At 46.6% G+C, this 22,036-nt stretch overlaps 1 protein-coding gene across 1 annotated transcript in view; it reads right to left on the bottom strand.

Moving 5' to 3' along the window:
* The window catches only part of C8G (complement C8 gamma chain), a 40,050-nt gene extending 18,256 nt beyond the window's left edge, over positions 1-21,794 (bottom strand). Inside the window, exons 1-3 of the mRNA XM_078642086.1 lie at positions 21,555-21,794; positions 9,435-9,580; positions 4,651-4,721 (exon numbers count right to left, since the gene is read on the bottom strand). Of these exons, the coding sequence (XP_078498212.1) occupies positions 4,651-4,721; positions 9,435-9,580; positions 21,555-21,698 (361 nt within the window). The 5' untranslated portion in view covers positions 21,699-21,794. The remainder of the gene's footprint in view (positions 1-4,650; positions 4,722-9,434; positions 9,581-21,554) is intronic.
* Between the last annotated feature and the right edge of the window lie 242 nt (positions 21,795-22,036).

Here is a 22,036-nt window from a genome sequence, read left to right as displayed (position 1 = left end):
GAGGAAAGTATCAGCAAAACGATCTGTCACCTCCAATTGTTTTATTGTGTTTTTCTATATCGGAACCTGGGGATTTTCGCTGATTCCTCGTAGAGAAAATAGTAGAACTGGTCATCAATACAGTGCAAGAAGATCTAGTAATGGAAACCATTTAAAATCTAAATTTGCAATTTCTTTTGGAAGGATTGCAGTGAAGAAGCGAAGTATACAGCCAGTGGCAGTAAGGAAACTTTGATTTGGGGACCACTACAAAACTGATTTAATTTAACTTAACGGTCTGGGCGACCAGATCTTGCAATCATGCACTGGCGTCATATATCTACCCCTTTCTATTCCTTTTGAAGACAATCTTTTTGCTATTGTACAATGTACACCATTCATTGCCATAGTTAAGTTTTAAATATAGCTAAGCACTAGCAAACGAAAATTTACTTTCATATGGTAAATATGGTGAAACATTCTTCAGAAAAAAATAGATTCTAGAAAGCTGAGGTCATTCTGGCACCAATCCGCAGGTCTATACTTAATAAGCAATAATAAGGATCCAGAAATGTGCTGCCCTGACTTTTGTCATGAACTACAGAACCAGAAATCTAGGGAGCTCCAGTTTTTACAAAAGATATTTAAACATCCCTTTTGAGAAAATGGGTTGTTGGCTGACTGGGGTGTGAGCCAAGTTCAAGCAACAGCCCCAATCCCTGGCAGGGTGAACCACAGCACAACCAGTTGCTATATTAGCCTGTGCATAATTTTAGGTAGCTTGGCTCAAAAAGCGGTCAGGCATAACTTAGAGGCAATGTGTAAAGTATTTATGTAGCACACAAACACTAATAAAGTGAAAACACAACACAAGAAAAATACTAACTCAATTTAGAAAAATAGAATACATTGTAATAAATGATTTTAACCCAAAGCAACAAAAATCCAATCAGTACAACCGGAGTTATGAATTTTGAATTTTTTTTTTTTAAAACTAGAGCCTGTACGATCAAAGCACCAACCGCAGACATCTAATCAGGTTTAAGTCGAAAAATAGGGGTGACCAAAATGGAGCTTGGGTCAAATACAAGAAGTAGATTGGACCAGGTTGGCGCTTACCTTCGGACTTAGAAGAATTTTTATGAAAAATGTCCTGAGAAAGTAAAGTTCAGTGGGTTAAGGCTGCAGGTTGTGTCTGAAGAGGAAGCGTAGTTGTCGGGGCAAAGTCGCGGTGAAGATTTCTACGTTAGTACTTAGTCCCTTTTTTGGGAGTCGATAATCTACAGCAGGACAAGGTAGGACGCTGTACTCAAAGACAGTTTCAGGAGTTTGGATACCATTTTGGCAAAGGACCACTGAACAGGATTTGATGTTGCAGAGAAGAACGTAGCGGGAACAGCCGTGAAGTCAGGCTGACCAGCGATGCACTTTGATCAGATCAATGTGGTCCCAGTCTTCCCTCAGTTCTCAGAGCAGTTTTTAGCCAAAATGTTTGTGTTCAAAGTTTTGGATTTTGGCTACTGGGGCACCCTTAGCACCACAACCAAGGGTCCAGGCTGGTGGGACACCACTGGGCGATCAGCATTCACTCAGGCTGGGTCCAGGTGTTGGTACAAGATGGTGGGAGCCTTTTATGTCCCTGTGGCTCTGAACTGGAGGCCAGCAAACTAGCCCTTGAAGTCACTCTGGTACTGCTGGGTTCAGGTGAGATTCTGAGGGTTCAAGGCACTCTCCAGGCAACAAAGCAGTCCTTCCACGTGCACCAAAGCAGCCTTGTGGAGTACACAGTAGGCCACAGCACAAGGCAGTCCTCATGGAGTCCTTCTGCAGTTCCAGTAAATGAACTGAAGAGTGGGTGTGAGGGCCCAATTTTTATACCTGTTGCCTCTTTTGAAGTTGGGAGGAGTTTCTAGAGGTTTCTCTTTGAAGAGCTTGGGCTTTCCTTATTCCTCTTCCCTGGCTCCAAGCTGGCTGCAGAGACTGTGCGGAGGTGACAAGCCCTTTGTGTGAAGGCAGAGCATGGCCTATTCAGTCGTAAATGGGGCTGTGCCCAGCCCCGTCCCCAATCCTCCTAGTAGATATTCCATTCAGACACACATAATCCCTCTATTTTGTGACTGTCTGGGAACAATTCCCAGAAACAAAAAAAAAACAAAAAAAACCCCTGTGATTCTGGGCAAATCACTTAATCTCCCCGTGCCTAAAAATGAAAGTGTCCTCATGTAACGTAACTGGTGCTATGTAAAGCGCTCTGATAACTGATTCGGTTCGGTTCTAGTTCGCGCTATATAAAAAACTCTGCAACAATTCCTCAAAGTCTAACTGTCAGTTACACCCACTCATGTGTAACAGAGGAGGCTGCAGGCTCCCCTTCCAAATGGCTAAGGAAAGGAAAATGCCAACTTTCTAAAGGTTTCATTTTCAAAATTGCAATTTAAAATCCAGCTTTACCATCCAAGAGAATTTTTCATTACGATTTCATAGATACAAAACATGGAATCCTTACGTGGTCCCAATCAAATGTAAGTACTTATTAAATGTAATAAGGCAACCCATTGTTAACCTATGGGGCAAGTAGGTCTCACAGTAGTGAAAAACAAATGTAAGAAAAAATGTGACTCTTGTATTTCTTATTCAGAAAAAGGGGTTGTTGTCATGTCTCAAAAAGAGAAGGCAGGCCAATCAGTATAAAGTAAGTTGTGAAAGTAGAGAAGTGGAGAGACCAGAAGAACACATTCTCACATGGAATGGGAAGTGAGACATTCTTGGAAACATTTGTTAACCATGAGTAGACTTCCTAATATTTAACTTGAGGAAATAAACATCTTTATCTCTAGAGCTCTTGCTTGCATGCTCCTCCTATTAAGGTTACATGGGCCTGCAGCAACCCCAGTATGCCAGAAACCGGTCCTCGGAATCTTGTTTCCGGTCCAGGGAAGACATGGCTTGGCAGTTCGGGCTGGATGTTCCCATGAGGCACAGGGTCAGACCCATTTGCATATAGCCATGTCTGAACTGGGGTGGCAGAGTGGGCTAAAGAACGGTGATGGATTAAACCCAGTTCTTTTGACTGGGTGTGAGTGTTTGACTGATTCAGATGCTCCGTCCATCACCACCCCCTTTTGTACCGCTTTTGGCCGCCATAAGGGTGGCAGGGTATGCTCAGACGCGAGTCCCTTGCTCACTTTGCCACTGGATTCAAGCAAGCCGGGCTGAAGACGGCTGGAATGCCAGAAACCGATCCTCGGAAGCTTGTTTCCGGTCCAGGGAAGACATGGCTTGGCAGTTCCGGCTGGACTGATCCCATGAGGCACAGGGTCAGACTGATTTGCATATAGCCATGTCTGAACTGGGGTGGCAGAGTGGGCTAAAGAACAGTGATGGATTAAACCCAGTTCTTTTGACTGGGTGTGAGTGTTTGACTGATTCAGATGCTCCGTCCATCACCACCCCCTTTTGTACCGCTTTTGGCCGCCATAAGGGTGGCAGGGTATGCTCAGACGCGAGTCCCTTGCTCACTTTGCCACTGGATTCAAGCAAGCCGGGCTGAAGACGGCTGGAATGCCAGAAACCGATCCTCGGAAGCTTGTTTCCGGTCCAGGGAAGACATGGCTTGGCAGTTCCGGCTGGACTGATCCCATGAGGCACAGGGTCAGACTGATTTGCATATAGCCATGTCTGAACTGGGGTGGCAGAGTGGGCTAAAGAACGGTGATGGATTAAACCCAGATCTTTTGACTGGGTGTGAGTGTTTGATTGATTCAGATGCTCCGTCCATCACCACCCCCTTTTGTACCAGCAACCCCAGTATTAAGCACCAAATTTCATCTAGAAGAAGCATGTTGGGCCCATTGACCCAGTTGGGATGTTGTAAGATTCAACTTATATATCTTTCAGTAAATCCATGCCCTACTTGCAGCCGATTCACATTGATAACAGTGATCTTTAGAGATTCACCAGTATGACTGGGTTTTGCTTTAAGCAAACATACGGCATGAGAAGCCTTGTGCCCAAACTGAGATTTAAATATTGAGGTATTGCATTTTAAGATAAGAGTGTAATGGAATGCAAATACATTTCTATTATCCTTATGAGATTCGTTCTCATGTTTGGCAGAAGCTAGACTCAGATATCTTCTGCTTCAGTATGGGATAGTACCTGGATTCAACACGTTTTTAATATTTGAAGCAGAGTGTGGTGACGGGACTAAAGGTCTTAAACATCTCTTTGATGAATACACTATAAGCTGTGTTTGTGATGGCATTTGGGTGGGTGTTTGTGTGTGTTCATGGATTTGTGTGTGTCTGTGTGTGTTTAGGCAGGTGTTCATTCAATGGATTTGTGTGTGTCTGTGTGTGTTTAGGCAGGTGTTCATTCAATGGATTTGTGTGTATCTGTGTGTGTTTAGGCAGGTGTTCATTCAATAGTAATTGTGAACATTGGAGATCAGTCAACTCTCAGCAATATGAAATGATCTTACTGTTTTCTACAGTTTTATTATATTCACTGATGATGCAGTAACATGTCTTGGTTATCACACATGTGCGTAGAGAAGCTACTACCCTTGCATTTTCTACTTTTAAAGATGTGAATTACAAGACAGCATCTTAAACAATGATCACATAAGCAAATTTTCAGGCAAGGATGCGAATGCCAAAATAATGTACCCACCTTTCAGGGAATATCTCCCGGGAGCACCAGTTTGCTGATACTTATGTCTAATATCCCAGCAGATCCCATCCCTAAGGTATAAAGAAAACACAGTTGAGTTGGATTTGTTTAGCCAATAGGCAGATTTTTCACGTATCAACCAAGTACATTACTGGACATTCACAAGCAATGAGACTATCAAAGAGAAACCTGATGCTCCATGATGTATTTGATGTGTAAAGTATGGTAATGCAGAACTACTTCTGAGCTGTAATACTAACAGTGCCCCAGAGGAGCCACAATTGAGTGCCCAATTTTCACACCGCCGGGGTACTGAAGGTTGCGCAGATGCTTGTGCCGCCCATTCCGTGATGCAGAGAGCGTGGGACTAACTTAAGAGGGCCTTCCCTCATTTGTATGAAGGCGTGTCCCCATGTTATGAAGTCCTATTCGTCTCCTGGACTCGTATGGAACTTCAGAATCAAGACAGAAGAGTCTATATTAGATCGAATTACCTGTTATACATAGTAAAATAGACATGTTATGATCAGTGGAGAGGGTAAATTGGAAATGATTAAATCAGGGGAGTTGTTAGCATCACTTACTCCATCACCTCTGCCTCCATCCCTGAAGAATGGAAACACGTAGTAGTCAAACCTCTTCTCAAGAAATCATCCGCCGTACCAGCAAACTCAAGAACTATCATCCCATCTCTCAGCTCCTCTTCCCCGCCAAAGTCCTCGAGAAGGCCATCAACCGCCATCTCATTCAACACCGGGAGAACAACAATCTTTTGGACACCTCCCAATCCAGATTCCGCTCCAACCACAGCACCGAAACCACCTTGACTGAGGAGAAATGGCGGCCCTGATCCTCCTCAACCTCTCTGCTGCATTTGACACCTTATCCCACCATAACCTTATCAAGAGGCTTCACCACATTGGAATCTAGGAAGACACCCTCAAAACCCAGAGAATCCACCTACCTCCTTTTACCTCATAACCTAAGAACATCATCTGCGGGGTCCCTCAAAGCTCGTTTCTTAGCCCTACACTGTTCAACACCTACATGACCCCCTTAGCCAACGTCATCAACACGCATGGACTAAACATCATATCCTACGCCTACGACACCCAGCTCATCCTCTCACTATCAGAAAACCCATCCACCACAATGACCAACTTCTTCAGATGCATGAAAAGCATTACCAACTGGATGAAGGCCAAGTGCCTAAAAGACAAAACAGAAGTATTAATCTTCAGGAACAACACCTCCCCATGGAATGACTCTTGGTGGCCTTCCAAACTAGGATCCTCTCCAACAGACCATGCCCGTAACCTTGGCATCAACCTGGACATCAATCTCACCATGAAAAACCAGGCAAAAGCAGTCTCCTCCGCCTGCTTCCTCACCCTTCGCATGCTTCGTACGATCTTCCAATGGTTCCCCGTCAACGCCAGACAAACTTCACTCAAGTCTTAGTCACCAGCCAGCTTTACTACCTCAACGCACTCTACATAGGAATCACATCACACCTCCAGAAAAGACTGCAGACCATACAGAATTCAGCCGCCAGACTCATCCTCGACCTCCCCAAGCGGACCGACACCACAAGTCATCTAAAGAAGCTCCATTGGCTCCCCATTCAGGAGAGATGTCAATTCAAGATGCTGATCCACACCTACAAAGCCCTACACAATCAAGGACCAGCATATATCAACCACCGCCTGACCTTCCACCATCCCTCCAGACACCAGCGCTCCGCCTCCCTCTCCCTCCCTCGCTGAAGCAATAGTGGAGAGCATTCCTTCTCCTACCTTGCTGTGAAGTCCTGGAACGACCTCCCCCATCACCTCTGCACCTCATCCTCTGCTGGGATTCAGGAAAGGACTCAAGACCTGGATGTTCAACTAACCGCCCAGCAGCAGCAGGGTTCTTAAATGCCTGGATACCCTCTCAGACGATTAGCTACGCTAACAAGTCCTGATTGATTGATTGATTGATTGACTTGAGATTTACCTTTCCCTATTTTACTCACCTCTGAATCACTGACCTTTAGTCCAAGTTTAGTTCTGATTCCCAATTAGATTCTTGACCCCCACATTTTCAAAAGCGATCAACTTCTGTCCTACCCACTTCACTGAATTTCTTAATTCAGTTCTGCACTAAGCTGGTTTTCCTCCTTTCTGACCAACTGTAGTTAGTCGGGTACTCTCTCCTCCTATCAATTGTCCCTCTTGTGCAGAGTTCTGCAAGACTCTTCAATGGGCCCTGAACATTGCAATATCTAGGGCTCCCATGTAGCAACATCTACACCTGTGGTAAGATGTTATCTGAAAATCAAAGTAATTTTCCATTCCGGATTAGGAGGGCATGTTTTTATTACGTAAGCCATAGAGACTGGAACACCATTCCACGTTACCTTTCTTTTCAAAGTACCCACCTCCTAATCGATACATTTCAGAAAACAATTGTCTTTATGTCTTCACCTTCCTCTCCATTTTTCTCTGCTGAGCTAGTGCCAGGAGTCCCATGACACCCCATCGGGGTTATCGCACACTCTGTAGAACTCAATCATCATCATCATATTCAACCCACCCAATGAACACCCTCTTGGACTTCAATACTATAACTAGAAACCCTTGCAAAATAGGGGTGATGTAGCCCAGGGCTAATGAAATACTCAGATATTGAGATTGTATATATATATATATATATATACAAACCACCCTGGATTTCCCAATTTCTGAGGTACCAGCTGCACTTCAAGATGTAATGTTAAGCGGTGTTTAAGAATTGAAAACTGGAAATTTGCATCAGTGGTCAAGCTTCTGTGGTTTATGGTGAGGCTGATTCTACAGCCCACCTTCAATTTTCCCATAAGGGGCATTATTTCATCCATTTTTTAGACTGTGGTGCTTCACTATTTTGAACATACAGATCACATTTACTACAGGATTCTATATATCCAGGGTTCCCAACAGGTCCCCCGTATAAGCCCCTTTACTTTACTCTTGTAAACCATGTGTGCTGGAGTGCACCATTTTGTGTTTCCTTCATGTTCATCAGGTGTCCCATTCATTCTATGTTCCTGATGAGACCGCATATCTTATAGAGGGTTGAAACGTCGTCGACAGTGGCAAATGAACCTTATAACTCGTCCCTGTGATTGATAAGAGAGTTGACTGATACACATATGTTTACCTGTATAGGTCGTATGTTGAATAATTTTGGAAACCTCTATCTTTTCTTCTTTCTTATTTGTATACTGAGGTTACTGTACTATTTGTTGTTTGTGTAGCTTTGTTTCTTAAAGGAGGGTTTGTCTTTCATTGGACGTTTAACTCATTTGGAGGGGATATTCTAAAAGCTATGGCCAATACTTTTCTGACATCAAGGTGAGCTAAGGTCTAATGTACATAGTGATCTGCTATAGAACCCAAACTAATGCTTATCGAGATTGGGAGACGCACGCCAGATTCATTCAGTCATTGAACAGAGGCTCTATAATATCTTCCATGGTTGAATGTGGAAAACACATATTTGATTTTAGGGGTGCCAATACACAGAGGAGGAGTGTAGGGCAGCAGATAAAGGTGAGGTGCAGCGGGCCCATGAATCATCTAGGCAGCAGTAACACTGAACCTGATGCACTAATGATAGCCACCCCCTGCTTGAGCATCGCATAAACAATCAATGTATTTTGTATCAACTTCTGCTGCTCCTCAAAATCTTTTACAGTGAACACGCAGTATGCAAGTGTAAAACAGAAATGTGGGCATGGAACGAAGCAAAGCTAATCTGTGCTAAAGGAAGCATGAATCCTAGGATTTGGTACAACTTAAGATTTTTGGGGCCAGCAGTTTGTGCCATTCTAGAATTTTGGGATGGTGGAAATTATAATTTACGACACTCATTTTTCAATTTTGTCAGATATTTACAGGTGAATGTTGACGGAAAACAAAAGGCCCTAATTCACAAGGGAATCCAAAGTCTGTTCTCATAAAAGTACCCCTATGCACTAATGCAGATTTGCTATTTTCCGAGTTTACATACTTTCCCTGTATTATGTCTGCAAAGCTAAGCCAACCCCTGCTTTCCAGGCACACCACCTGCGCAATCAGTCAAAGGCATTGCTGCTTCTTTAGTGCAGGATTGAATGATTTTATGTGTTGGAAAGGCAGTCCCTCTGTCCAATTGCACATTTCTTTTCTCCACATCGAAAACATTTGTATCTATGGATAAACTACTTTGCTGACACCCTTACGAATGTTGGGGGTTATCTTACCCTTAACACCTTCAGGGTGGTCAGGATAGGGTAAGTCCTAAGCAGGAGCACATGTCTGGCCTTTCCCAAAGTGAGAAATAGCTGAGATAAGTTTGTTATAGCCAAAAAACTGAAATGTTTGTGCACACTCTCAAACTGACAAGGAAAACTACGCCTAGTAATACCAACTTATTCTGTGTAGGGTGGAAGAAACGCCTACCAATCACACACAGTCGATGCGCACATAAAGCATGATCAAATGGATGTACTCCTGAGTCCTGCGAGATTTAGTACTACAGCGCTAAAGTCTACGCTAAAACATTAGACGAGTAAAGTGTATTATTATATATGTCTCCTTATAGTGCTTATTACATAGAACATCCAAGTAGGACTGTATATTTGTTCTTAATACAAACATATTTCTTGCATATTTATTTTGTAACTATACCACAAAATAAAAAATAGACACCTATTAAGAAGAAATAAATATGGATAAATACCATAAAACTCGGGGCACTAAATGTAACCAGCCACTTACAGCTTCCTGAAGGTGCTGATGGGCAACGATTTGGCATCCTTGGGGTCTGGAGTTACCACAATTGTGGTTGCTTCCACCCGAAAGTTGTTTTCTTTCAGATACTCACACTTGGAGGCCACTCCAATCAGGAACCACTTGCCTGCAAACTAAAGTACAAACATTTTAATCAGCAGGGAGTAAATGCTGGTTCTGCTGATGTCCCCTAGATTTGACAAAAATAAACCATTTTCCTGTATGGGTCTACTTCGGTGTTCTTAATGGTAGGTTTTTTGTTTCTTTTTTCTTTTCAAAGAACTTGATTTTCTTTTTTTTTTTTTTTTCAAAAGCTTTTATTGGCATCAGCAAGAATAAAGAACCATACAAAAATATATATATAGGTGGAGTATACATTGGTGGTTTTTTCTATCTACAGTCCATTTGTGGATGCGCGCTCTTTCCGTTCGTTTTCCCCCAAGTAAGAGGAGGGAGAAAAAGGAGAAAGAGGGAGAGAGAGAGGGAGGGGGGGGGGTCGTTGTCCTTTACTGGGTTTTCCTCAGGTGCTCGTCGAGTGGGCCCCACATGTGTACTTTGGCGTTGTGTTCTTTCGAGAAATTGCCTGTGATGTTGTCTGCCCCTCTCAGGAAGGTGACCCAATTAATCCATGTTTTAAAGTTTGCTTTGGCTGTGTTCTTCCAGTTAGTCAGGATTATTTTAAGGGCTGCTGTGAGGAGTAAGTCTAGTAGTTCTCTCTCTTCTCTACTTCTTAGGTTCGCGGTCAGGTGTTCTGTCGCCAGGCTTACGAAGCTGATTGTTAGGTCTGCTTTGAGCATGTCGTTTATGAAGGCGTTGATCTGTGTCCAGAACCTCTTGACTTTCGCACAGTTGAAGATGAGGTGTTCGAGGGTGCCTTCTTCTTTCTGGCAGTTCCAGCATTTGCCCGACTCTGCGATGCCGACCTTGTGGAGCTTGGACGGTGTCCAGTAGGCCCTGTGGAGGAGCCAAAACTTAGTTTGTGCTAGTTGTGGGGTGACTTTGTTTGTTGTCGCTGAGCTCCACATTTTTGCCCGTTCTTTTTCATTTAGTTGCCTGCCCAGGAGCGTTTCCCATGTGTTGGTTGTTTTCTTGTTCTGCGCCAGTGTGGAGGGGCTCAGGAGCTTGTAGATCTTTGCAGTTTGGTGGCCTGCTGAGTTGAGGATTTGCATGTATTTGATGATGCTTGGTTCCTCTTTATGTAAGTTCGCTTTCGTTATAGCGGTCTTGATCTTGAGGAAGTTGTAGAGCTCTTGGTTCGGGAGGTCGTGTAGCTGCTGTAGGTTTTGGAACGTCAGCGGTCCTCGCTTGGTTTCCATCTGTTTGGGGAGGCTAATTCCTTTCTCGATCCATAGGTCGTTGTGCATTGTCGCGCCGTGATAGGTTACTTTTGTATTGAACCAGATAGATTCCCATGCTGTACCTTTCAACTTCTGCGCCATGCGTCTGTCTATCTTCATCAGCGCTTCCCTCGTGTGTTTCAGTATAGGGTTGGTCCTTTCGGGGTGTCTGTTTGCTGTTAGAAGGGCTACTGGCTTGAGCCCTCCCAGGATGTCTTTCTCTACCTCTAGCCAGACTGGTTTGTATGTTTGTGTATCGTCTATCCAGGCAGTACCCTGTCTCGCCAGGCAGGCCGTTTGGTATGTTTTGAAGTTCGCCAGATTGAGGCCTCTAAGGTCCTTTGTCCGTCTTAGTTTATGCAGGCTTATCCTAGGTTTTTTGTTTTTCCATAGGAAGACGTTGATGAGTTGGTCTAGTTTCTTGTGGAAAGCTTCTGTCATTGGGAGTGGTAGCATTGTTAGCGTGTAATTTATCGCTGGCGTTATCATCATTTTGATGGTTTCTATTCTTCCCCACCAGCTTATGTATTTTGGCGACCATAGTTCTAGCCTTTCTTTTATTTTTTTCAGTGTGAGGTCCTCGTTGTGCGTGAGCGTTGATGTGAGGTCCCTTCCAAAGTGCAGTCCTAAGTATTTTAGTGGTTTCGTCTGCCATGCCAGTCCGGAATCTCCTAGGACCTCTCTTGTGGTGTGGACATTCATTGGCTTGCACTCAGATTTATCTTTGTTGAGTTTGTAGCCTGAGGCTTCCGCGTACTCTCCTATTGTGACCATGAGCGCTTTTATTGACGGGGAGGGGTTTGCTGTTGTGATTAGGATGTCATCTGCATACGCCGCTAGTTTGACTGTCTTCTCTTTGATCTTGACGCCTGTTATACCTGTGTTGTCTCTTATTCTGGCTAGAAGGGGTTCTAGAGCCAGCAGGAAGAGGCCGGGGGAGAGGGGGCATCCTTGTCTGGTGCCTCTTCCCAGCGTGAGCGTTTCGGATGCACTTCCGTTCACCACTATTTTTGCTTTTGGTTTGTTGTAGAGGGCCATAACCATTGCTATGTATTTTTCCCCCAGTCCGAATCTCCCCATGCAGTTCCTTAGGAAGGGCCACGAGACTCTGTCAAAGGCTTTTTCCGCGTCTAGCGCTATCATGACTGCTTGTTCATTGCTCCGTGTTGTGTGATTGATCAGATGGCACAGTAGCCTTGTGTTGTCCTGCGATAGCCTGTTTTTGATGTATCCCACTTGTGAGGTGTGGATGATGTCTGGGAGAACTTTGTTTAGTCTGTTGGCCAGGATCTTTGCGTAGACTTTGCAGTCAACATTTATTAGCGAGATTGGTCTGTAGTTTTGGGGATATTGTGGGTCTTTCCCCTCCTTGGGGATTATGGTGATGTTGGCCTCGCTCATGGACTCCGTCATCCTACCGTTCTGGATGCATGTCGAGTACGTTTGTGCCAGTAGCGTTTTTATGTGTTGGCCGAAAGTTTTGTAGAACGTTGTGGAGTATCCATCTGGTCCTGGCGCTTTGTTCTGTTTTAGCTGGCTTATTGCTGTTTCAATCTCTTTTTCTGTTATATCGGCTTCGAGGGGCTCCCTCTCCTCCTCTTTGAGTTCTGGCAGATTGGTGTCATTGAGCCGAGTTAGTCCTGCGTCTTTGCTCAGGATCTTATCCTCGGCGTATAGTTCTTGGTAGAATTGTCTGAAGACTTCTAGTATTCCTTTGTTCGTTGTTTGGGACTTGTTCGTTCGGTCTGTTATCGCTGCGATCGTGTGCTGCCTTTGTTTTGCCTTTAGGTAGGATGCCAGCTGTTTCCCTGCTTTGTTTGCTGCGCACAGGTTGACTGATTTGAATTTTGTTAACCAGGACCCTGCTCTCTCGCTTAAAATCTTGTTCAGTTCGTATTTCTTTTTCGTGAGCAGGGTGAGTGTGTTCTTGTCCGTTATGTTTGCGCAGTGACCTCTCTCCAGTGCTATTATCTCCTCCTCTATTTCGGAGATTTTCTTGTTTCTGCCTCTGTTCATCCTGGATTTGATGTTGATTAGTTTCCCCCTTAGTGTTGCTTTGAGGGCGTCCCATATGATGTCCTTCCCTACTTCGCCATTGTCATTGTGCTTGAGGTAATCTTTTATTGCGTCTTCAATTTCTTTCACGTTTTCTCTGTTCTGGAGGATATCATCGTTAAGTCTCCATCTTCTCGTTGGGCTTTCGTTGTGTTTGCCGCTTAGAGTGAGTGTTATGTGAGCGTGGTCCGAGATAGTTATTGGAGCTATCTCCGTTTCTTCTATAAGGTGCGTGTGGGTGTTGGACAGCAGTATGTAGTCAATCCTGCTACAGGAGTTGTGTGGGTGTGAGTAGAACGTGTACTTCCGCGCCGTTGGGTGCTGTAGCCTCCATGGGTCAGCTAGATGCTGTTTGATGCACAGGTCTTTCAGGGTGCTGTTGTTGTTGTTGGAGTTATGGCTTGGTCTGTTTGGGTGCCTGTCTGTTGCCTGGTCCATTGTCTTGTTCATGTCCCCTGCTATGACCAGGAGGTCTTCTTGGGGTAAGCCGGATAGTTTTCTGTCCACTTCCTGCCAGAATTGTTTATTTTCAGAGTTTGGGCCGTATATGTTGACCACATGTATTCTATCGCTCCCTCTCTGGACGCTTGTTATTAGCATGCGGCCATCCTCGTCTACGTCCGTTTTTTGTGTTATTAGGTTGGCCCTCTTGCTCAGGATCGTTATTACTCCTCTTTTCTTCCCTTTTGCCGGTGAGCAGAGCACTTCCCCTATCCATCTAGCCTTGAGTTGCTTTGCTTCTTCCTCTGAGAGTTTGGTCTCTTGCAGCGTGTATACGTCTCCCTTTAGTTTGGCCAGGTGCTCTAATACTTTCCTTCGTTTGACCGGGTGGTTCAGTCCTTTAACGTTCATGGATACCACCTTCAGGTCAGTAGACAGGCCAGCTTTTGTTGGGTCTGTCACGGTGGGCCGGTGTTGTCGCTGATGCTTGTTCTTTCCGTACGTTCAGGCGCTGGCCTATATGTCCGTTCTCCATGGTGCGTCTTGTGGCCCCCCCAGGGGTTTGGATGGGAATAGAGAGAGGGAAGAAGTAAAGGATGTAAACAGAAAAAAGAAAAAGTAAAAGGATTTTTTTTGTTACACAAATGATGGCTGTGTCATCTACTGTCTTGTCCACCTGCCCCGCTTCACCCCCCTGTCCGCCCCCCTCCCCCCGTCAGTAGTAACTCGGGTGTGCGACAGCAAGGGTCCTCACACTCCCCCCCCAAGTCCTTGCATAGTCTCTACTGTTGAGTTGGGCCCTCGCCACAAGGGTCCCTTCGTAGAGATGGGAGAGGCCAGGTAATAAGACGTTAAATAAAAGGATATGGCTGTTGTTGTTCTCCCCCTTCTTCCCGTAGTTGTGGTGGCACTGCTGAGGTAGCTGCGGTTGCTTTTGTGTGTGATTGTCTGAGGTAGATTAGTTTGTTTAAGTTCGAGTTGCACGTGTAGTTTAACAACGATTCCCCTTCCTATTCCTCCCCTTCATTCGTTTCAGCCGAGGATGCTCTTCGCTTTGCCCCGGGGCTTGGTAGTTCCATTTCTTCTGGTTCCGGGCCTTGAAGGTATCTGTGTAGGTCGTTGGGGTCATCGAAGATTCTGCTTCCGTGCCTGTCTGTTACTCTCATTTTGGACGGACCCGCAAAAGTGAAGGCGATGTTCTTTTTGCGCAGGTGTTCCCTCTGGGCTAGGAAGCCTTTCCTCACTTCGACTGTTAGCCTGGAGAAGTCTTGGGTGATTGTTACCTTGCTTCCGTTTATCAGCATCGGGCGGCCCTTCCTGGCTACGGAGAAGATCGCGTCGGTGTGATTGTCTCTTAACGGTCTACATATTATAGGCCTGGGGGCGTTACTATTCGCTTGCTTTCTGGCCGGTATGCGATACGCTTTGGTGATTTCGAGCGGTTTGTCGAAGCTGAGTCCGGTGAGCTTGGGTATTAGAGTTTTCAGCATTAGGGCGCATGCCCCCGGTGTGTCTTCCTCCTCCTCGGGCACTCCCAAGAGTCTTATGTTGCCTTTGCGGCTTCTGTCCTCCTGCTCCGCCATGGCTTTTTGTAGTGCTGTGGTTCTCTTTATCACCAACCCCAGGTCTTTGTGTGTTATGTTGGCATTGTCCTCCAGCTGGCCTATCCTTTTCTCTGCCTCGTCTATTCTGCCATTGGCTTTGCTTTGCTCCGCTCTAATCGCTATTAGTTCCATCTGGATGCTGTCCACTGTTTTTTTCGTGGCTTTTGCCAGCTCGTTTCCCTCCGTTATTTTCTTCAGGAGAGTGTCAAGTGTGATAGTCCCGTCGCCCTGGCCGCTGCGCTCTTTGCTCGGTGAGGCGGGGGTCTCATTCTTGCTCTTTTTCAGGTCGTTTGTGCCTTGTTTTCCGTCCCTCCCTGACATGGCGTCGGTGCCTCCTCTGGCCTGGTGCGTTTTGGGTTTACCTTCTATTAGCTGTTGTTTCGTGATGGCCTTGTTTTGCCCCTTTTCTTCCTTGTTTCTCAGGGTGCTTATTGCCGTTAGGGGGTTGTCCCTGAACCTGGGTGGCCACTTGACCACTCTAGTTTTTGTCCTGTACTCCGCCAGCCTCTTGCGGTGTCCCCCCTTGTCTTGCCTTTTTTCCGCTCTTTCAGGCTCTGTCACTCGTCACTCTGCTCCCTCTGCTGCTTCTGCTGTGGGGTCGACTGGTTGGCTGGGGGTGTGGGCCTTGGTATGGCTTGGTGTTTCCACGACTGGTGGCAGTTCTGGCTCCCTAAGACCCCTGAGTGCTTCCCACCCTGCCCGGGGTTGGCCTGCCGCCCTTCGCGCTTCCGGCGTGTGGGTTATTTCAGTACACGTCTCCTTAGGCACCCCCCCTTTCGCACCTTGTTCCGTGCGTGCTTGCTGCCTTGCGACTGCCGGCTGCACACTGCCACTCCCACTGCCTCTGCCGTTTGGGGTTGATCACTCTCTGGGTGGTTCGCTGCTGCTTCCCCCGGGTGCGTGTATGGTGCTGCTGGGTGTGCACGCTGCCTCTGCTCGCTTTTTTTTTTTTTAACTCTCCGCTTCGCCTTCTCCAAAATGGCCGCTCGCTCGCTTCAGCACCTTACGTAAGATGGCCGCCCCCTTCTGTGCCTCTCCCTCGTACTTCGAGTGAGCGTTTTTTTTTTCGTTTTTTTCCCCGTTTCCCTTTCCTTCAAACTATTTGTTTATTTTCCCCTCTGCTGTGCGTCGGCACTTGCCTTTCACTGGCGAGTTTCACTTCAGCCCAGAGCGCTCTCACTTGCAGGCGACTTAGTGGTGAGCTCTGCACCCCCCGGCTGCAGCTTCTCCTCGGACCTCTTGAGCCCCTTCCTTGTTTGTACTCGTCTCCGCCGATCGCGCTCTCGCCTTGCGGTCCCTCCTTGCGCCCTGGAGTGTCCCGCTCGGGTGTACGAGCCCACCTCGTGGTTTGGCCGCCCCTCGCTTCCTTCCTCACCCAAGATGGCCGCCTTGTTTGCCTCGTCAGTGGGCTGGGGGGGAGAGGGGGGGGTTCTGCTCGCCGCTTCACATACGGTGTCGGTAGCGGGATGCTTCTCCTCCCTTCTATGGGCCTCTGGGGGGTCTGCGCCTAGGATCCGTTTACTCCCTCTCTGGTACGTCCGCCATCTTGCGCCTCCTCTTTCTCCTCCCGGCTGGCTTCTTTCCACTTTTTTTTCCTGCTTCTTGGTGGACGCAACTCGACTTGGCTCAGCTCTGGTGATGCCCCTTATGTTCATGCACCTTCTCTTTCAACTGCTGTCGCGTTTCTCCGTGTTTCGCCTCTCTTGCTCGCCGTTCTTTGACTTGGGGGTCGGGAGCTCCGGACTTAGGTCTGCTTCCTCCTTGCCATCCAAGCAACTTGATTTTCAATGGGAAATCTTTTCGCCCACTCCTGCCCCAAACCACTTGAAAATGTGTAATTTTTCACGCTCAACAAAACTTAGCATATGGCTCGCATACAGACAAGACGTGTTTGGGAGTGTGTGTTAGGCTTGGCAAACGTTTGTCACCTCCCCACAAAGTCTGGGAAAGTATGACAAACACACATAATTATATGAATTACTGTCAACGTGCGGGGAAGTGCGTGATAAGCCCAGCAAATGCGTGTTAATTGCCCACAAAGGATGAGGAAATGTGAAACAGGCAGAGCAAATGTTTGTGAGAAAGCCACAGAGTTTGGTAACATGTGTAACAGACGCATCAAAAGTTAGCAAATTCCCCTCTAAGACTGGGGGCCTATATGACAGACGCAGGAGAGGTCCGTGAATTGCCCACAGGGTTCAGGGACCTATGTGACAGACCCAGCAAATGCTGGTGAATTGCCACAAAGTTTGGGGAAATGTGTAACCAGTACAGCAAATGTTTGTGAACTGGCCACAGAGTTTGGAGCCTGTGTGACATGCACAGCAAATGTAAGTGAATTCCCCCTAATACTGGGGACGACGTGGTAGGCACAGCAAAAGTCTGTGAATTCCGCACAAAGTTTGGATACCTATGTGACAGGCACAGCAAATGTTTGTGAATTCCCCACAAACATTGGGGACCTATGCGGAGAGGCACAACTATAGCCAAATTTCTGACGGGGCTAAAAAAAAATTCTTGGGGTGCTAATTCTTCCAGCAATATGCAGAGTGGAAATGCAGGGGCTCTAAGAAGGGTTGAAAACACAACAAAGCCTGGTTAACAAGTAAATTGTCTTTCACAGACCTGTGAAGTACTCGGGTGCGGCTGCAATTAGACTGTGCCCAGCCCAGGAAGCTGTCTCACTCTGAGCTGACACCCACAATGGGGGGGCTGAAGCCCTTTGAGCCCAATGTGCGTTGCGACAGACACAACAAAAGTCTGTGGATTCCCCACAAAGTTTGGGGACCAATGTGACAGGCACAGCAAATATTTGTAATCTGTCCACAAAGTTTGGGGAAATGTGTAACAGGTGCAGCAAATGTTTGTGAATTGGCCACACATTTTAAGGAATGTGTAACAGGCACAGCAAATGTTAGTGAATGGCCCACATGGTATGGGGACATATGTGAGAGACACAGCAAACAAATGATGGACGGAATGCTGACAATGCAAACATTCTCCCCCTGTCAAAAGATCTGGGTTAAATCCATCGTTCTTTTGCCCACTACACCACCCCAGTTTGGACCCAGTCATATGCAAATCATTCTTGACCCTCTGCCCATGGGAACAGTCCAGATCGAACTGCCAGGCCAGGTCCTCCCAGGACCGGAAACAAGCCTCCTGGGACCGGTTTCAGGGTTTCACCCTTCATCAGCCAGGATAGCTTGACTCCAGTGGCATGGAGAGCACGGGGCCCACGTCTGGGCATACCCGTCTCGCTCGGGGTGACAAATGCAAAAAGAACAAGTGATGGACAGAATGCAGAACAATGTCATACAGTTATATAATTTTAAATGATCATGGTATCCCTAAAGCGGGCGATGCGCTCATTATGCAAATACCCAAAAAAGCACCCGCCATTGTCCCCATCAGTGACAATAATAACAAAAATAGTGCTCACTTACTACATAAAGTAGTTCGTGTAACGTACCAAGTAAAAGGTCCAGTCCTTATAGGCAGTAACAAATGGCAACAAGGCAGTAACAAGGAGGGACTAACAAGCCTCATAATGAATCAGAAGCCATCATTTACCAAGGACAATGACACCATCCAATGAAAAATATTGGAGGAGAGTGGGAGAGGGTTCCACAGCATACTCTACTACAGCATCCCTCACAGAGCGAGCAGCGCATGCACGCTGCCGCTAGGCTCGACCTAAAAAGCTGGGTTGGCTTCCTTGTGATACAGCCTGTAAAACTGGGTTACCTACAGATCTCAGCAGTAAGCACACAGCTCCCTGAGCTAACTAACCAGACCAGAAAACTTTTAAAAAAAACACTGATAAAACGGGCCTCTACTCCTACCTTGCACCCTTCTTGGCCACCTTTCTCCAAAAAGGGGAGGATAAAATCAGTGACAATGAGGGTGTCTGCTACGTGAAGAAAACACAGCTCCGGGACAAGTCACTTTCTACAAGAACTCACTCTAAGGAGAGCACGGAACAATATCGGTGCATGGTTGCATGAATTAGAAGTGGGGGAGCCTGGTTCAGGCCTGGATCGAGCCTCATGTCCAACTCTGCATGAGGTCAGCTGGAGTCAGCGAGTCGAGCCAAGGATTCCTAGTCGCTGATTACCGGTTCCCTCTGCACGTTATCACACTGTTCTCAAAGCCCAGCTGGATGCAGTCCTGGAGGGGCTGGTCAGAGCTGCTTCTTTCCACAATCAAAATGCAAAAAACTCATGACCCTGGCCTGCAAGTGGGTAGCCAAAATATTAAGACATCCCACACTTGAATCATACATTTAAACACACCAAGTAAGCAAAGCAAGCAAACCCAACTCCACTTCCTCCTTCCATCCTTTATCCATCAGTCTTTTTACGCCTTTGCCCATTCATCCATTCATCTGTCCGTCCCTTCACCTATCCATCTATTCACCCTCCTATTCACCCATCTGCCCATCACTTCACATTTACATCCATACATCCAATCCATGCACTCATCCATCATTTCAGCCTTTAATATATCCTTTCGCTCTACCCCATCTGTCCATTCTTCATCCTTCCATCCATTCATCATTTCACCTGTCAATCCTTTCACTTCTCCATGCATTCTTCCCCTTCCATCTATCCATCCTTTTACTCAATCCCGTCACCCTTCCATCCATTCTTTCCCCCTCCATCATACCCCTCACCGTTTCTTTCTTATTTCCTTTCACGGCCCCTTTCTTTCTTTCACCCTTCCTTTCTCCTTCCATTATTTGTTCCCTCTTTCTATATACCTATATTTTGTCTCTCATTCTTCTTTTTCTTTCTTCCCTTTCTGTCTCATGTATACTTTCTATTTCTTCTTCTTTTTGTGTTTCCCCTATTGCCATCCGTCCATCATTTATTTTTCTCTGCTTTCTTTGCTGTGCATGTCTGCCCACGACCCACTCACCTGTCATGGTATTCACTAATTACCGTTATATTTGTATCCAGTTCACCGGCTTAGTGGGCCTAGTGGCAACCACTGCTTGAGCTGATTAAGTGAGGGAGGGGTCACTACTCCACGGCGGGCCAGCCCCTCCCCAGATGCATCTGGGGGGACTACTTGTAGAATGGTGTGATTGTGCGCAGAGGGACCGGGGAGGGGGTCAGAAAGGAAGGACTTGGGGCAAGAGGGCTGGTAACTGAGTTTAGAACATGGAGACATAAAGTTAGAACAAGAAAGACAGAAGGAGAAACAAAGAAAGAGTGGAAGAAAGGCAGAGTATAATTGAGAGTTAATGGACCATCAAGCGTGGATGAAAGTGAGAGATGGCGAAAAAAATAAAATAAAGGGAGAGGTGGAAGAGGGGAAAGGTGACGGAGCGAAAAGAGAGAAAAAGTAGGACCCGAAGGATACGGACGAGAGAGTGAGAGAGAAAAAGACACTGAGGGAGGAATAAATGAAGGTGGAGAAACAGCTAGCAAGAGACAGAAGGCGAGAGAAAGAGAACTATGAGATAGTGAGACGTGGCGAGAATTAGAGAAGTGAGAGAGCCATGAGCCAATGACTTTCTTTCCAGTTCTGCTCATGTTTTGGGCCTGAAAGCCAAGCTGGACCTCTGGGTCACCTGTGGCTCATCTCTTCCCATGAATTATGTATATCTATTAAATCTCCAAAACTTTGTTGCTTTTGGACCTCCCGGAATAATATTGACTTTTACCTAAGCCTTCGGACACCCCAATGTATATTAGACACTGAACTGCAACATATGCCTTATATATTTAATAAATGAACTGTTGTATAATCTCTATTTTTCTTTGTACAGTGCTCTGACATCCCTTGAGGGGTAACAGGCTGCGCTACATAAAAACCTCAAATAAATAAAATGCATTGGAAATTGAAGAGGTTACTGGAAAGGGATGAACCTAGCTAGAGAGCAGAGTAGAGCGGAAGCCCTGAGTACCACCGATGGTCACTTACAGTGAAGCAGGATGCCCGTGGAAGGGGATCCTACTGAGTGGAACAGCAGTGGTACCCCTGATCATTAGCCCCTTCTGGAAGCTACTTGTGCTCAGCATATTTGCTGATGAGATTATATTCATGTGCCATTGAGACTTCTTATGCTGAAACAACATGAAGGAGAGCAGACTCTGGGCTACTAAGGTAGTCCTGGGTTATTGGCTCTCATATCAACTAGAGCGAACCAGAAACATATTCTCTTTGGGCCACTCAGGCTATTTTCATGCTGCTTTTCTCTGCTGCAGTAGGGTAAATGGAAGGCACCCTAGGAATTCCTAGTGGTTGATATCACGTCTCCACTGCTTCACTACTCTCTTAGGTCATTCTATATCAATATGCTTATGTGGCGCCGCCAGGTGGCTGCCGGCGGGAGTGGAGGGAGGGGGGGGGGGGTGGAGGCATGCACCACATTGATCCTTGATTAGAACATTGTTTATGAAGGGGAAGGGGCGTACAACCAGTGGCGTAATAAAGGTCCCCCGTGGTGAGGGGGACTCAGAGCTCCAAGGGCCCCCCTCAGCACAGTACCCTGCCATGAGTGAGTCCGGAGGGATGGCCTTCCGTGCAGTTTGCAGGGGGGCCCGCAAGTTTCGTTACGCTATAGCTCTGTGCATCAGGGCAGCAAAAATCACCAATTTCAGTTACCCCCGTCCAGTCTCCCCGGAGCTGGCTTTCCCGGCACCCGCAACTGTTTCTCTTACCTGGGCAGGACTGAAGTTGTCCTTGGCTTGGACTTTCTCGATCGGGTTTTCGGGTTTTTTGGGGTTCTTGGCCCCCCTCTTCTGGCCACATGACCCTGAGATCTGCAGAAGGAGCAGGAGTAGAGCGCCTGTGGACGGCCGCATGGTCCCGGGGCTTCGAGGCGACGGGCGCCTGTTATCTGTGCCTGCTTTGCTGTCTGTCTGTCTTTGCTTCAGTGTCCGATGCTGCTCTCTGGGCCTGGACTTTGTCCCGTGCTGGCCTTGTGCCTGATGTTACTCTGCATGCTTGTACTGTCACCTGTCCTCGTGTATGCGCCTGCTCTGTTCTTGATGCTGCTGTGTGCCTGTGTCCGGTGCTGCTTCTTCTGTCTGAGGCCTGTGCTGTGTCCTGTACTATGGTGTTCTTGTGCACTGTGCGACGTGGCTCTGTGTGGCTGTTCTACCACCTCTTCTGCTTTAAATGCCCTCTCGGGCCTGGTGAT

This window comes from Lissotriton helveticus, chromosome 5_1 (assembly GCF_964261635.1).
Source record: "Lissotriton helveticus chromosome 5_1, aLisHel1.1, whole genome shotgun sequence".
Classification (NCBI taxonomy): domain Eukaryota; kingdom Metazoa; phylum Chordata; class Amphibia; order Caudata; family Salamandridae; genus Lissotriton; species Lissotriton helveticus.
This window is presented reverse-complemented; position numbering and strand designations above follow the sequence as displayed.